At 39.8% G+C, this 16,967-nt stretch overlaps 1 protein-coding gene across 1 annotated transcript in view; it reads left to right on the top strand.

Annotated features, from left to right (window-relative positions):
- The first annotated feature begins 300 nt into the window (after positions 1–300).
- LOC138186809 (uncharacterized) overlaps positions 301–16,967 on the top strand; it is a 35,181-nt gene continuing 18,514 nt past the window's right edge. The window contains exon 1 of the mRNA XM_069127025.1: positions 301–467. Coding sequence (XP_068983126.1) covers positions 451–467 — 17 coding nt within the window. The 5' untranslated portion in view covers positions 301–450. The remainder of the gene's footprint in view (positions 468–16,967) is intronic.

Here is a 16,967-nt window from a genome sequence, read left to right on the forward strand (position 1 = left end):
TATTTTTGTAAAACGCTTCGATGCGTTTCTCGAGAAATCGCAAACGATAGAATTTTACTGGAGGGATCTGACACTTTCGTCGTGTTTGCGCGCAAGGTAGCGGTATGTACGCGACGACGCATCTACAAAAGTCAAAAGTCACCGGAGACCTGTGTTTACCAATCTTAATTAGGGATAAAACGAAAGGGTTGAAAACGGTAGGGTCGCGAGTTGACAAGAATCGGCTTTTCGAATGCGACTTCGGGCGTCTTCGGTGGTTACCGACACTCTTCGTACTACTCTTAACTCGTGCTCCCGCTGCCTCCACTCAGTCGTTGTCGCGCGCTCGTTTGGTTTGGTTCGGGTATTAATGGTGCTTCAACATTCACAAGAGAACTTGACGATCCAGGCCCAATATAAAGGAGCTTGTGCTTGACCTGCATTTCATTCAAAAAGAAATACCATCGCAGCATGTGCTCGATCGCAAGGTAAGATTCATTTGATAAACTTTTTCTTTCAAATATAAATATCTGCTAGTTCTTCGGTTTATTCCTATGAAACATCACTTGTACACATTTTTTTTTCGATTATAAATATTTGGTAATTCAAGTCTTAAGTTTTCTTTACGTATTGTGGGCAAAAATGTTCCAGAACAACGTGGAACGTTTTCGCTAGACGTAGCAAGTGATTCCCGTTGTTCGAGGAAACGACGAATCGAGCCACTTCCTGTCTCGATCTTCCAAATTTCCTTTGACCACGTTCGTGTCTCGATAAGATACGCGTTTCGACTCTTCTTTCCACGTATTTCGATCGGACAGGATATCGCGTGGAATTTTCGGGGTCTAAACCACGAACGTGCTTCGTGACGCGTTGTCAAAGAATTAACTCGAAGTTCATTCAGTGGCGGACGGTCGAGGGAGGAGTAGTTTTCTCCTGTCGAGCAGGAAATATCGAAAATCCATAATGGCCGGGTAGCGTCATAAATCTTGGGGTCTTCTCTTGGATTTCCCCGATCAGTTTTAACGCCGTAATAATGGTCTATCTTTGCTCCTGTTTGATCATCGAAATATATATTGATTGGCTCGTCCGGTCGCGTTTCGAAAGGCTCTTTCCACCCTCCTTCTTCATTTTTTTCTCTTACCCTTTCTTTTTCGACTTTATCCGGCAACCGAGAGAAGCGAACTGGAGAAAGCAGCAGCAAATATTTAAGGATAGTCTCTTTTCGATTGAATTTGTTGTAGGCCACGACGAACGGCGCCGTAGCCTCTATCCCAGCTCGGTCAATATTGACTCTGGCTCGAGCCAAAGCCCATCGTAATAAATTATTGACTTCATGGAAGCAGAGTAGAAGCACGAAGGTCCTGCAGTGATCTGCATTAATCGTTAAGTATCCTTCCTTTATGGCGATACATTTGATAGAAGGATAGGGAAATTACACGGGACGCGTAAATCATTTTTACGACGGGATTATCGTCATCGCGCAGGACGAGGCAGTCACGAATATTGATAGCGACACAGGGATTGATTGGACTGGAAAATAGTGGGTGCGTTGAGTGCGTTATGCCCCAGTTTGATGTACCATATTTCTGGAAAAAATTCGCAGGATGATTTTACCAGGCTAAATCAGAGATTCGCTGAAATACGCTCGTTGTTGGTATAATATGATTTCACTTCACTAGGACCTTTGCATATCTTTTTCATCAGAGGTATCTGTTAAGTAATAATGTTCACTTTAACCTCGTTGCTTACTGTTTCATTCATCTTTTCAGAGCTTTTTATCAAAATATGCAAAAGTAAGTATTCAACAGTTTGGTCTATGATCATTACCAGACACGATGCTGTTTATGTATTTATAGGATATTTTAAACGCATAAAATGTATGATATGCAAAAATATACAGAATATTGAAAGTAAAGTATCCATCATGACATTTGAAGGATGAGACAAACGTAGGTTTAGTTTTTCTAGTTACGCTTATAAAAGTATGATTTTGCATCAATTAAGTTGTAGCTGATTAAATCAACGTAACGTTATACTTCAGTAGCAGAGAACGTATTTAATCAGGTACTGAACGTTTCTGAATATCCATTTGCAAACTATATAACTCGCGCTCCAATGAGCATCTATAGTATGGTGTAATTGACTTGCCGGTGGAAATTCCAGGCGTTCGATCGAAACTCGTTACGAGTTGAAAATGGGGTAGTTAAATTTTCATAAGTGTATCGTAATTTAAGGCTCGTCTTGAAGGTGTAAGTGCACTGTGCACTTTTTCTGTTAGTTCGTCGGCACTCGATACGCGATTCGGAGGGGTCGCCCACGCAGTAAAACACGTATACACACGTATACGAGCACGAGCTCACCACACACCGTGTGCTCCTCGTTTCTCTTCTGTGTGCCGGCGATTTACGGTAAGGGCACCGTCTGCTTTGTGTGTTAGTCACCGACCGTAGGGGGTGAAAGAGACTGGCAGGACTCTGTTCTAGTAGAGGGGAAAGAAAAAAAAACGAAGCAAAAGAAAGAAAAGGTGGCACACGCGTATACGATCGAACGTGTTTAACACATATGCTGTAAATTGGATTTTCATTGCTGAATGTTCAGTACCTGCAATGCTCTTACACAGTAATTATTGTAGCGAAGCTTTTTGCGTATTTTACATGCGCTCTTTCAATATGAATATGAATTATTAACTCTATAAGATTTGATGTATTCATGTTTCCAATAATAGAATCACTCGCTAATATGTGTTACACGTTGTATCGTTAGAAATATAAGATCTAGTGCTGATTACGTTTCAATGATGGGAACTGTAAGATGGAAATCTCGCAATCTTTATACCTGCATGCATATGTTATTAGATATCTAATAAGTATGTCAAATAGCATAGCGTTAACCTTGCAAAATTGCAACACAGTGCTAATTGTATCACTGATTTGCATCCATAACAGTGTTATTCAGTAGCAATATCTGCGTAGTAAATATTATGAAACTGTATTGCTATTTGAAAATCTCTTTATTATTTTCAGGATAGTCAAGTTAATCGTTGAACTAGTGCGCTAAATAAAAAAAAGATTCTTCTAAATTGATACCGAGACTGTTAACATTATATGTCTAATTTTCTATTAGATTTACTACGTAATAGGCTTTATTATGTATTAGGCTTTAAATTTGTAGTCGTTTATCCCCATAAGAAGCTAGTAAATACTGCTTCTAGTTATTAAATACACTAGGTTGTACATTTTGATAACATGCATATAGATACTATTACTACAAGTCTAAAAAAGTATCTGAATACCTATGAATGATAATATATGTACCTTTTAGAAGTCACACTGATCAACTCCATAAATCGAAAAGTACAAACGATGGTGATACGAACGCTGTGTTTCAGATTTACCATTTAGGTAATCTTCTTCCAATGAATTCGCTTATGGAAATAACCTGTTTCTTGACTCTTGTAAATTGTTCCTTGAGAAATGAATTTTAATCGTGTACTTGCGCGATGAAATTAAGAGAATTATTTGGCTTCTGAGAAAGTCGTATACAACAGATTATACACTAACAATTAGTACTCCTCTAGTGTATCTTCATAGTGTTAAGATGTACGGCTATTTTCATCATAGATCATTACATCGAGAATAGGTTCTTCGACTCCATTCTCGTTTCCTCTTCGTTCCTCTTGCTCTTTCGCGGATTCTCTTGTTCCCGTGATGATTTTCTTAATTGCGCTTAACCAGCCTGCTTAGTCAACTGAATCGATTCGAAGGCTACCATTCCGAGAAAAATAGTTGCCGCTCTGGTAATTGATTGGAGAAAAAAACGGGAATGGATGATTGCGGTTGAAGGTGGGAATCGGTGAGCCGTTAACATTGGCAACAAACGAGGCGGCGTTTGTCCACTCTGTTTGTAATTACTTGTTCTACTTGGATCGATCTGGTCGATCGCCGATCACGAGCAGGATACACTTGAATCGAACGTGCAATTATCAGGAGATAGCGTTGATCGGCTGTTCCACACTATAAAATAAGATTGTTACCTTTGCGTTTGAGGTAGAATAACTAAAAAGTAAGATCGACTTATTCTCTCGTTTGCCTTTCAAACTTTATAACCTTCCAATACGAAAAACTCACGATGATATCTGTAAAACTATTTAGATTCTTAGAATATGGAAATCATAATCGTGTATCCAAGTCATTTGTGGTTAACGTTAGGTGATCATAATATGTAGAGTTTCTTCTTTTTTACGTGAAACTTCAAATATAATTTAAACAGGTTTCATCAAGAATTAGCCTGGTACATGCATACTTAAATTTTCAAATTTGATTTTCTCGAGAAGCAAGTTTCAAATGAAAAGATTTTACTGCGTACTGCCGATTTATTTTCACGTATAATAGAATATAGAATTGGCATAAGCTCCTGTCGATTATGTATTCGTATTCAACCAGGAATTAGTCAAGTACGCGCGTTCAATAAATTTTCAAATTAAAGACTTCTGTAGGTATCGAAAACGAAGCTACGTATAAATCCTATAAACTATCATTCCATATTTCGGACGTGTTTTTTTATATTACCCGAGAAACTAACCACTTTCCTTTTGCACTACGATTTTCGATACATCGTAAAACCTCTTATGTCCACTAGAATTCATTAGAATAGGTCCAATAATTGGCATGTGCCGATACAACGAGCAAACATTCGATATTAGCCATTTGAAGACTCATTTAACCACAGGTTTCTCGTCTATTTACCAAAAGAACGACAGAGAAAAGGAACAGCGATGGGCGTAAAAATAACACGATCTTCGAAACGGTCGTACGTGTTTGCTCGCACAGGCTACAACCATTTCCAGGCGACGCGGCAGGTCTATTTGTTGAGAGACCCTCGCTTCCATTTGTATAGGAAAGGAGAATCGAGAATAGAAGGAGAGAGAAGTTTTAGGGTGGCAGAGTTCGATTGGGACACGCGATATATTACGTGCTCGGCACGTACGTGCTGACTGCTTCGTACATAAGTAGACATAGGCATAAATAGCAGCATACGATGCGTGTGCAAACGATCTGTGTACACGCCGTCGAAACGAGAAAGTATCGGGGAAGGGAATACCTCGGTGAAGGAGAGAGACGACGAGACATGCGAGTAACGCGAGCATGCACGTTTTAACGATTTCTATGGTTCTAATTCTTCTATTTCTTTTCACTTACCTTCCTGGTTCAAGGGAGTCGAAAGAGCGAGAGGAGTCCCTCTCGAGGCTGTAAACGGCCTTTAGTGGCGAGTGATCTTACCCTTTGATTCTCGGAATCGTTCTCCCCGTCGTCAATTCTTTTTCTCGGACAGAGTCAACCGACGAACACGCTCAGTTTCTTTTCTCTGGCTATTAGCATGATGAGGAACGCGTTTCCTTCGTTCGAAACTTGATAAGACCGGTGATTGGTATTGTCAATTTAACCACTGCGCAGGCAACTGGATATACTGGTATCCATTCGTGCATTTCTTTTACCTACTAAAAGATTTACAGCAATAAAGAGGCAGTATCTAAATAGCGTTTATCAGAAGATGGCTTCACATAAAAATATACAAATTTATTACCTCGAATGTTAGTTGACTACAAATCTGTAGCATGCTTGAAAAAAATGGTTTGACTTTGCTTCTCGTCGACTTACTCAAATTACCGGAAAGTGAAAATACCATCTTATTGCAGCAGACCCTTAGATTGGAAAGCGAAATTATTGGAAGTGAGCAGGTGTTTGCGATCATCTGACTGGATATCCACGATTCGTTTTCGATTGTTTTACCCTGTGATGTCTTTGTTTCCATTGTCAATGAATTTTCTAGCTTTCCTTGCCGATGGATTTCTGGCTTATTCTTTATCGATTGATAATTGAAAGATTTGCAGTAACAAGGAGACAGCTCCAATATTTAAATCATATTTATTGGATAAGGGAAGAGGTAGGAGTTCCATATTCAAAAGTGTAAATGTTTATTGGAAACTACTACTGAAGAGTGGAACTGTTCTCTTCGTATCCCATTCTTTGAATATTCTTACATTGAAAATTGTATAAAAGTTTAAAATATAAAGATTGGAATTTAATTATACGCTTGTTGGATTGGTAAGGATTAATCAACAGATACATATTCAAGTAGGTTAGATGTCTGTGATTCAACGTCTTGCGTATCGTGTGAGCGATTGCGCCAGGAATTTCTTGACAGACGTTAAGTACATACACTCGAGGTTTGAGAAGAGTGAAGGTTACGAAGTCATGTCTTTGAGAGAAATTGGACACCTTAGACGTCTCGTGGCAGTACTTCCCTCTTTCCCATGAACCGGAGTCAAGCAGTGATTACTGCCAATTAGTGTAAAGTAAACCGGGGAGTGTATGCTCCGAAACAGCATGAACTTGCAAGTAGAGGAGTCTTTCGGTACGAAACGAATCGCAAATAACAGGTTGAGGCTGCGATTCGTGCTACCTTTGAGCGATAAAAAAATTATATAGTAGCAAGGATTATCTCTGCTTTCGAAGTTGAATATAATTTAAGCCAGATGTTGCTATTCTTTACCTGCATTGTCCAAGAATTTAGTTAGATATGTCCCCGCCTTTGTAAAATTCTATTTATTGTTCATAATTAATTGTTATATATTTATTCGTAGCCTTTTTATTATTAGATACTTGTAGAATATTTTTAGTAAACAGGGGGTAGACAATAGAGAGCAAACTCACAGCTTCAAACTAAAAAAAAAGCAAAAAGAAAGCAGATTGAATATTAACATGGAAATTTAAATGAAGCTATTAGGATAGTAAGCAAGTAACCCCAGAAAAGCGAAACAATATGGGTTGCTCGTGAACTTGACAGTGATTTTCTTATGGTAATCGGTTTCACCCCTCGAATAGGGGTTGGTATCGATGAATCTGTCAATAATATAGTCGTACATGCTCGGTTCAGCATTAAATTTTATTTCGAATATAAATCACGAAATAGCTGTGTGTATACTTGCAAGTGCATTAAGAGGAAACATGAGAAGCGGTAGGAATTCAGTATGAAGTTTGATAGGCTGTAAATACTATGGGTACATCCTTATGATGAATCTGTCCGTTATTGCATAGGCTAGAACTATATAATACACGTGCTGTTAAAGGAACATCAATAAAATGATTTTGTAGTAATTTTTTATCGTTTCTATCAGATAATATTAATAATTGTTATTACTCCTCGCAATTTTATGTATTTATGAAGAAACGATAATAAACATAAAATATTTTTCAAAAATATAAATGTATTATAAAAAATATACATCATCTTTTTGCAGCAGAAGTACTTAATACCTATACTTACTCTAATCGATACAATACCGTATCTTTTTTAAACAAATAATTGCACCCATGATTAAGATATTTGAACATACCGTTTGCAACAGCGCATCCCTATCTGTACGCATAAAGCAATGGTGGCACGTATTGTATAATTTTATCCTATACAATAAGTCAAAGTTTCTGAAACCAGGCACGGTTTATTTCTTTCTTCGTCTTGTATAGAATTCCATTTTATGCCGTAAAGGTGGCGATCGTGCGCGGATTCGGAAAATTCAAGAAACTTCTATCCAGGCTATAGTTACGGTACACAGCATCCTTTAGCGAATATAGTGACATAATAGGCAAACGTCCAGGCCGATGCACCGTTATGCAGAATGGTGCTGAGGTCAAAGAGCCGGCACGGATGGGAGGGAAGAACTGGAGTCTGGGATGCGTTCGGAGTGCATCGGATATGCTCGTTCGGCTGGTTCACTCATGAATATTTGAAGAGCCGAGAGATCATGGGATACTCTGAAGTGTGTCTGAGCAAAATTTCGCGCCGCAAAACAAAGCTTCTCGGTCGTGAGATCTCTCCATCGGATCATGAAGCTCCTTGCGTATATGTGTAGCGTATATGAGTCCGGAGTTCATTTGGGCAACAGCAAACAACAATCTCTGTAATAAAACGTAGCAAAAAGGAGAAGTACAGAGAAGTAGAGGATGAAGAGGCGGGCTATTTATGCCCGTTTAATTCCACTTGCAATTATACCATAGCATTTGAGATAACTGCGATTTATTTTTACTTGTGTGAAAATAAAATGGAAAGTTAACTCTGTAGAGAGCTAACTAAATAACATTTCAAAGGAACGAGACATTTCCCACTATTCGTAACACGTTTAGTACGGAGGGATTTCTAAGATTCTTATCTTCCGTAATGAAAAGAATTAAAAAAGTATTTGTTTTAATTACTTTTCCCTAGAAAATGACTACAACGCACGTTAGATCGTTGTGCGATATTAAAAATTGAATAACGTTGTCACTGAAGAGCTGTCTTCTTCTTAATACACGTATCGAGTTTGCACCGAACCGATTAAAATTTCATTCTCGTTACGGTATGAAACATCGATAATTTGATGCTACGTTACGAGACGCTACGACAATTCCTTTACAGACGTATTTTCACTTGTTATGCATTATGCAACCGCGGTTTCGAAATCGCGTTGAAAACGCGCTGCTCGTGTTATACCAACGGCGAAACCCGTTTCGCTGGCGTTTCAATCTTGGCCATTGACACTGACCTAATAAGGGTTAAATGGATTGTTCCTGAATGTCCATTGAACGCAGCACGCGTCTCCATTGGGGTGTTTGTCATGTATGCACGCATTTAAATCGCAGTGCACGTTGCCGTTATCATCGTTGGGGGGCGTGTAATGAATCCCCCAGAGGATATCTTTCACGACTGTTAACGATTGATCGATAAATTTCTGTCATCGACACACACGCTCCAATATGGAAACCAGGTGTCGTTCCACGGTCCACATTCGTTGGTATCTCTTTAACCGATCGTATTTTATGGCATTTTATTCTTTGAACGAGTTTTTCACAACGATACAGCTAATGATTAGAAAAGATCAAGTTATTTCACGATGTTTGATTCAAAACGAGTAAATTACATTCCTATAAAGCTTGCGTGGTAATATTTCCACAGTACAGAGAGAATATGCACGCTTCCATTGGGAATGGAAATTATACATTCAAGCGGCGTCAGTAGTCGCCAATCGGCTTCTTCCTTTTCACTTACCGCTATGCAGTTACTTTTGCGCATAATCGACTGTGCCCGGTATCCTTTTCATTATTCCGCTGTGGAACATCGTAAATACCTAAAAAGGAATAAACGCGATCCGCGCTCGCCGCACTTAACACGCCCAGCCCGGTGAAATAACATCTCGCGAGGAAGTCGGGCTATCGTAAAATCTAACGTATCGTTGGAGGTTAAAATTTATCCAGGAATTGAATGGAAACTACGAATAAGGGGGTCTAATTTCGTATATTTCGGGAAGAAGTGGTTTTTAAATTGCGCTGTTTCGTTAATTTCGGACACCTTCTCGGTACACTGTTCTGTAAATTGCAGACACAGTTCTTGTGTTCAACATTACACGCCTACCGGATGAAATATCTGCAATCTGTGTGTACTAAAACAATCGTCAGGGACTGTATCGTCAGTATGGTAGAACGATACTTTACTGTTACAGACTACCAGACAGAACAAAATTGAAGAGATAAGTCGTACGAAATCACATCGTAATTTCACAAATTATATTTGACAAGATTAATTACTAAATGTAATACATATGTATATAGCCTAGAATAGGTTACTCTTAATAATATGGTAGAAATTATTTAGGAGAAAAATTATTCACACGATAGAGTACCGATTTGAAACATTTCTTTGTTCATTACTATAATTCAAATTTGTTCAAAATGTGCTGTATATCCTTATTCAAGGTTTCCATTCAATTTTCCGAACGTCTCGTATATACCTGCCTCTTATTAAACGTTTGGTCCCTGGTGCATCGTTGGAGGAAATTTTTTCGGCGATTTACGACGGTTTCGCACGTGACCAGCATTCACCTGTCTCTCTATCCGTCGATCCCGCTCCCGACATCGGTAAATCACGTTTCTTTCGTTTTGTTTCCGCGAGAGCCACTTGCAATTGGGAAGTTTCATGCGGGAGGGTGGCACACTCTCTCTTTTAGGGGAGAACGTAGAGACGAATAAAGGGAGCCACGCCAGAAGTACTCCTCAAAATAATTGATTGTCCTAGAGGCAATCGCTGCGGATATTTGAGGTTAGTGGAATGAATGTTGCGCCTGCTGTGAACGATATGCGTTGTGTGCTGATTCACTTGCATTCGTTCTGGTGCATAGTGATCATAGCACTTGAGTGAATTGTGCAGAATGATTTAGAAGAGTTAATTCTCTGCTTTATAGTATCGTATTGTAGTACATTCATACTACGAATTGTAGTTATAGAATTTGGTTTCAATTGTAACTTCAACTTCATTTTTTTTACAACTTAATTACATCCTGACTGCTCGAAGTTCGAATAGACGAGACTTGAAAACCGCATGAAATATACACAATATGAGGAATACGAAGAATTTCTATTCCTTTATCTTTACATCTTCGCGAACATATCATCCAATAGAAAAAAGCAAGTACTTACTCCCATTACATTTTACCAGAACACGAAGAACGACTTTAAGTGACTTTTTTGCGTTATTAGATTATCGTGAGGGCACGAAGCGACGTGATTTTGAGTATCAGATCAGTGAACGATCACTGAGGTAACTGCTAGAAAAATCGCGAAGGAACTAATTCGATTACACGAACGAGGAACGGCGACCGCACAGAGAGAAAGGGAATCCATCCATGAAATGAGGGTGAAATTTTACGATCGAGGTAGCATAGTCGGTTACGAAACATTCCCATGATCGGTAATAGTTAATTTATTAGACGAAGTTATGGTAACGGTTGTTGGATCGTCAGGCTCGACGAGGTATCAGCTGTGCCACTGTTAATTAATCGACGAAAGTGATTAGTTGATAGGCACTGATTTTCTTAAAAATCGCGGTTCGCGCATTTGCGACCGGTTACCTGTACGCTGCATGCTGTACACGTGAACGTAGCCAGATTAATGACCAGGGCCTATTAAGTGAGATTGACGAGCGTAAGTTTAACGGTAACCGTTTGACGCGTGAAAAAAGAAGCCAGGCATCGTTGCATTACTCAACGCGAAAATTAACCAGTCCTGTTTTACGCCCTTCCTGTCCAGTACCGCGATTACGCAATAAAAAGAGCCACGATCATTTCCTTGGCTCGGGTTAACGCGCTCGATGCGTGCCACGTTCGCGCTCTTCCACGTCGACGGCTGTTTACTCGAACGATGTTTAATGATTCCGTCAGTCATTACGCCGTCCGTCTCGAGAGAATAATATTTGTATAACTGGAATTACGCAGCTCGTTAAAATTCAACGGAAGGCACTGTACCGTGTAAACTACTAAACGGAACTGCAACCAGGTGCAAGGTTATCAATGTGTAATTTACATAAGGTGGAAATTTTGCGAAGTAAAATGTGTTTGGAGTTAAAACAATCATATTTGAGCGTCACAGAATCGACACCCAAAGAAACGTGGGGATTTAAACAAATAGGTAGTTAGTTCACAGTTAATGAACTTTACACGATATCATAATCAATTATTAATTATCGAAACAAATATATTATCATGTTTTTGTAAATGAGACCTAATCCACTGAAAAGAATAATTTTAAGAAAAATGAATTCGTTTATCGTTTAGTTGGTCGTTCTTCAAAAACACGCTGACAAATCTAGGTTTCTCACATAAGTGAATTCTATAAACATTAATGTCTCCTTAAACACGAACAGATCTCAAATATTTGAAATAATAATTAGAATTTACAGATACTCCGCTTGCAAATGAAATACCGTTGAACATAAGGCAAATTTTGTTGCATCATATGAAACATGAGAACACTACCACATTAATCGACTACCTTGTTCTCGAGAATTTAGTCAACGATCTCGCTATAGTTTCACTCTTAGCAAATTTGGGAACGGTTTACCACGTTGCGTGATAAAATTAAATAAAGTTAATTGTAAATGGAAACATTACACGCGGCTTTCGTTTCGTAATCATTGTCAACAATTTCAGAGCATGTACAACGTTCATCGATTTTTTCCTTCTTCGATTATTACGAGGGATCATTATATAATGCTCGGTACGTGGCGCGTCGCGTACATGTTCTGCAGAGTACTTGAAGCCGGGCCTAATGCTTCGAAAATTTGGCGGGGGAAAAAGGGTCGTTTACGCGTAGCATACACCGCCATACGCGTCCAATTATCGGTGGTAACGCCGTTTTCGGCTTTGCCCCACTCCCTCACCCCTCTGTCAAGCTTTTTTTCCCTCCGAATTTCTTCTCCCTCCGTTTGCACGAAACATGTAATCAAAGTTTACTGCCGAAGATACGTAATGACAGGGTTAGTGCTAGCGCGGAATTAACGATCTGGGAATGGAGGTTTGGGGCAGCGCACAAATTTCGTGGCCTTGCAATTACGTTTCACGTGCCCTTCCGCCATAAAGGCGAACCGACTGACGTAATTCGCGAGCTTTTACTCTCATCTTTTATTCCGTAATCGCCGCCATCGATCTTTATTTTCGTCGGCATCTCGCCGAGCCAGTAGAGAACCGGGCAAATCGAGTCAATTACGCTGCCTCTTGCCGATCTTACTTTATCATGAGCGACTCGATTAACATCCCGGTTGTTACGCAATCCGACGATGAGACAACGTACGTTTGCTCGGAGTTTCTTTTTTTGCCAGTTATATTAGACTCGATTCGAGGCTAAGATCGTCACAGCATCCGCGATTCGGTATAATTCGACGATTCAAAGAGAAGTATAAATGGCTTTTGTTGATCGTGATTGGTCGGAATAGAGCTGGTTTCAGCTGGTGGCTAAGGTGAAGCTAGACTTTCGAAAGTCCTGTGCCTCGTTTTTCTCCACGTGATGGCTGAATGGGGCTCGCATTAGGTCCTGCGGCAGGAAGGCCTCTCTTACCGACGAGGGTAAGAGAGAAGAAAAGAAAGCAAAAGGGAGGATGCTTGAGACAAATGGAGGGGGCGGGGATGGAAATAAAGGAAAAAAAACAGGCAGCGGATGTTTCGGACGCGGCTGGTTGCTTTAAGTTCAGCCCCTATACATATTCTCTTCTTCTTTCTCCCGAACGATGGTATTCCTTTCGATTCCTTTTACTTCGAACCGACCACACAGTCTCTTTCTCTTCGCCTCTTTGTTTCTCGCTTCTGTCCATTGTTTCCACGTCTTACTGGCTCGCGAATCGATTCATCGCGCGCGGTCTTCTCCCTGGCCGTGAGATCGAATCGGTGGTCGGTCGAGCCACCGCGTTGCGATTCGCCGCATTCTTTCCTGCAACCAACCGCGCGTGTAGGTGTTAAGTATCAGAGACTCTCTCTCGCAGGTATACACCTCGAAGAAACGATTCTTCGCGGTTCTAGTCGTGATCCCATGCCGGAGGATACGTTTTGAAAGGAACTCGAGCCGAAGAATGCGTCGCACGTGTCTTACGTTCAATAAGGAAGTATCACTATGGCTATGGGAATGGTTAGAAGATAGAATAGGGTGGGTCGTACCGGCGGGGAATTGGATTTTCAGGTTTAATCTAGCAGCATCTACGGATCGGTTAACAGGTGCTCCATTATGGAGCGTTCCAATCCCGTTTTCGCCTATCCGCTCCCGGGGACAATAATTTCCAGTTAAATCTTCCGCTATTATGAGGGTCAGGTAGCGGCACGTGCTATTTTGGAGGCGTAATATATAGGAAGGCCAAAAGGTGTAATTTTAGGAGTTTGATGATAAATTTAGAACGGCCCACCAGTTGATGTCTCACTTGTCTTGAGATACTTAGCGATAGCTGCAGCGATAAATGAGTGCTCCTTTGTGGAATGGGAATTGCCGGAATCTGGGTAAAAGAAAAGCACCGACTATACATATATTCTGATAATACGATGTATCGTGTCAACGTAATTTACTATAGCAGGGATTTATAAAAGGGCTTAGCTCTGAAAAGAATTTTAGGAAAGATATATGTACGATCGGTTTGAAAAGTATGTATTCAATAAATTATTTTAAATTAACTAAATATTTCGTATTTAGTTTTTAAGATATGTATAATCGTTCACTATAGATTCTGTTTTATCTTCAAACGATGAGTTCACCACTGTGGAGTAAAGTACAAAGTATTCGTTGAACATAGATCACGAATTATTTTTTTTTTTCGCTGGCGTATAATTTTATGCGAAATGTTATATATGTATTTGAAATAGATTGAATACATAATATGATACATTTGTGTATAACTGTAGTAGAAGCTTTTAAAGAACACGGTTAATTTAGTTCTTAGAGGCTAATTGAAGATACAGAAGATGGAAATTCAGATTTTAAAGAGTTTCTCAATAAAGCGATAAGTAAACTGAAACAAATTAGACTATCAACCTGCTTAGCATAGTTTCAGGATTCAGTCTTATCAAACGGCTAGTTATCTCGTATACACTGGTAATATTTTTCATGGTATCTCTCGTGCTTTAATCGATTAAGGAAACGCGAACATTCGAATCGCGCCAAGAGGCACATAAAACGCGCGTTAAATTTTCTTATAATGTCTTAAAAAAAATAGCAACCGCCTCTAAGGAAATAAAAACGACGTTATATTATCTACCAAATAACTCTCGAAGATATTTTTGAACTTCATTAGTTCTATTTTCGCTGTTTCCTTGTATCTTCTTGCTTCTCGTTCATTCTATGGTTTCTTTCGTTGCTCCAGGACATCGAACGTTGCTCGAGACTTTTATAGAGTTTATACGCCTTCCACGGGAGATATTCCAGGCACAACCCGTTCTGCTTCCTGTTCTTCCATTCTCTAGATTCTAGATTGTTGTTCCACGATTTCTTGAAAAGGCTCGTCGACGTTGCTCGGTTTTCTTCGATTAAATCGTCAAAGTCAAACTGTACGGAACTCGACACCACGGAGCAAATTGAGTTAGTCTCGGGCGCTTTACATAAGAAGATATTCGTGGAGGATACGTAAATGATTTAGTTTCTAATTGTGCAGTTCGAGGTCTCATGAGAAAATGAGGTTTCTTTATACTGCCCTCCTTATCTTGCTTCAAGGGAAAAAGACTTGGGAAGTTTTAAATATTTCTAGCTATCTTAAAAAAAAGAAGAAAAATGTTGAATAAGACATGTTAAATAAGGAGACCAGTAAAATATATGGTCGCCAAGAAACCGCACGAGTTTAAAGATTTTATCTTCTCGAACAGGAAATCGTACAGCTGTAGCAACCAAAAATCTTGTACTCCCACGATGGATAAATTGCCTGAATTTCTATGAATTTCTGCCAGAAACATGTGTTTCATTCGTAAAAGTTGAATCGCACGCAAGTTGTGTAATCCACGAGTAAGACTATACAGCCTTGGGCGATCAATGCAACAGAATGATACACGAATACACATGGAAAAACTAAATTTCCCTAGTATACAATGAACTACATACCACCGAGGTAACTTGACTTCCTTATCATCCCTCGTACGATCCATTGCTGGGATACTTCTATTAATTACACGTGGCTGGTAAAAATTCCTGGTATTTCATTGGCCGCGTCGAGAAAGTGTTTGGAACGAGCTGTCGTACATTGAAATTCCTGGCTTTGTGGAACGAAAGTGCATTCCCCTGGTTCTTTCTTCGCTTTCAGCATTCCTATCGGATCGCTGTTCTGTCACTCGTCGGAGGGAATCATCGGTGTCTGAATAGCGTCGAATGGTCGTTCGAGGAACTCGATCCTGGCCGGCAGTCGAGCGAGAAAACGGAAGCTCTTCTCGCAGAGAAGGAAAAAATAGAACTAACACGAGAACGAGATTCCTGGGATCGTTGCTGCTTCCTCGTTTTATCGACCCAGCCCGACCACATCAGATTCCGTTAACAGTGTCGCCGGTTCTCGATGCACCTCTAGCGATTATTGATATGGAAAGGCTTTTGCCTTCCACTACACGCAATATTCCCTTCACGCGCGAACGATCTTTTTTCTACCTTTCCTTCTATGCACCCCCTAGACTTTGCTCATAGCGAAGTTAGCAAGCGTGAACCTCCTCTTCACGATGCTTCGCTGTTTGACAGTGTAATTCAGGAAATAATTGTTTTTTATCATCAAAATTTCATAGGCGTGTAGTGGTTTTTAATTTTTTACGTAAGCTTTCTATAGACACTTTGTACTTTTTATAAGAGATAAATATTACCAGCTGTATTAGGTATAATATTTAAACTTTAATATTACAGCGTATTCGAATTTTTCTGGGATTATCGCTATAAAAGGAACTAAAGATTAGATTCTAAATATCCTACGCTATCAAAGATAAAATAATTGCCAGCTGGTAATGATTTGTCCTTTTTTTCGTGACAGAATCTACCATCGAAACGAAACGTTATGAAAGGATTGACGCGAGAAGTACCGTTGCGAGATATTATAATACATGATAATCGTTAATGTGATCGAATGAAAAGAAGCAGTGGTTTGAAATTTAGAAAGGTGAAACGACGAGGAACGTGTTTACGCCAGATGTACGTGAAGGAATCCTGTGGCGCAGGTGCTAGGAGAGAATTTTGAGAACCACTGTTACTCCGTTACTCGTACAAGAAGACACTTCCTTAGTAGTCTCGGAGCCGAAGTGGAGCCAATTACAAGAGTTGCGCCAAGAGTCTCGTTGCCTCGGAGCCGATCGTCTGGCGAACAAACTTGCTTCGCCAATTGCTCGCGCCAACGCTTTGACAAATTCTCTCGGCACGGAATTATCTTGTTCACTGAACAAGTACAATAGAATCGACGATCGTTTCGCGATTGTTCCGTAATTAATAGTCGATCGTCGATTAATAATGTCTTTCTACCGTGTCGTTATCCGTATCGTTGAACGCCGTGTTGGGAGCTTTGGTTTATCATCCGGTCGTATTAATTGCTTGCAATTAGCTAATTAGCGAATCGTAGGCCCTATAAGTGCTTAACTACGCCAATTAACGTGCTCACCGGTGCAGTAGGAGAGGATGAATAATGCCGGATGA

Source organism: Bombus flavifrons, chromosome 14 (assembly GCF_040668555.2).
Source record: "Bombus flavifrons isolate JBK064 chromosome 14, iyBomFlav1_principal, whole genome shotgun sequence".
NCBI classification, from domain to species: domain Eukaryota; kingdom Metazoa; phylum Arthropoda; class Insecta; order Hymenoptera; family Apidae; genus Bombus; species Bombus flavifrons.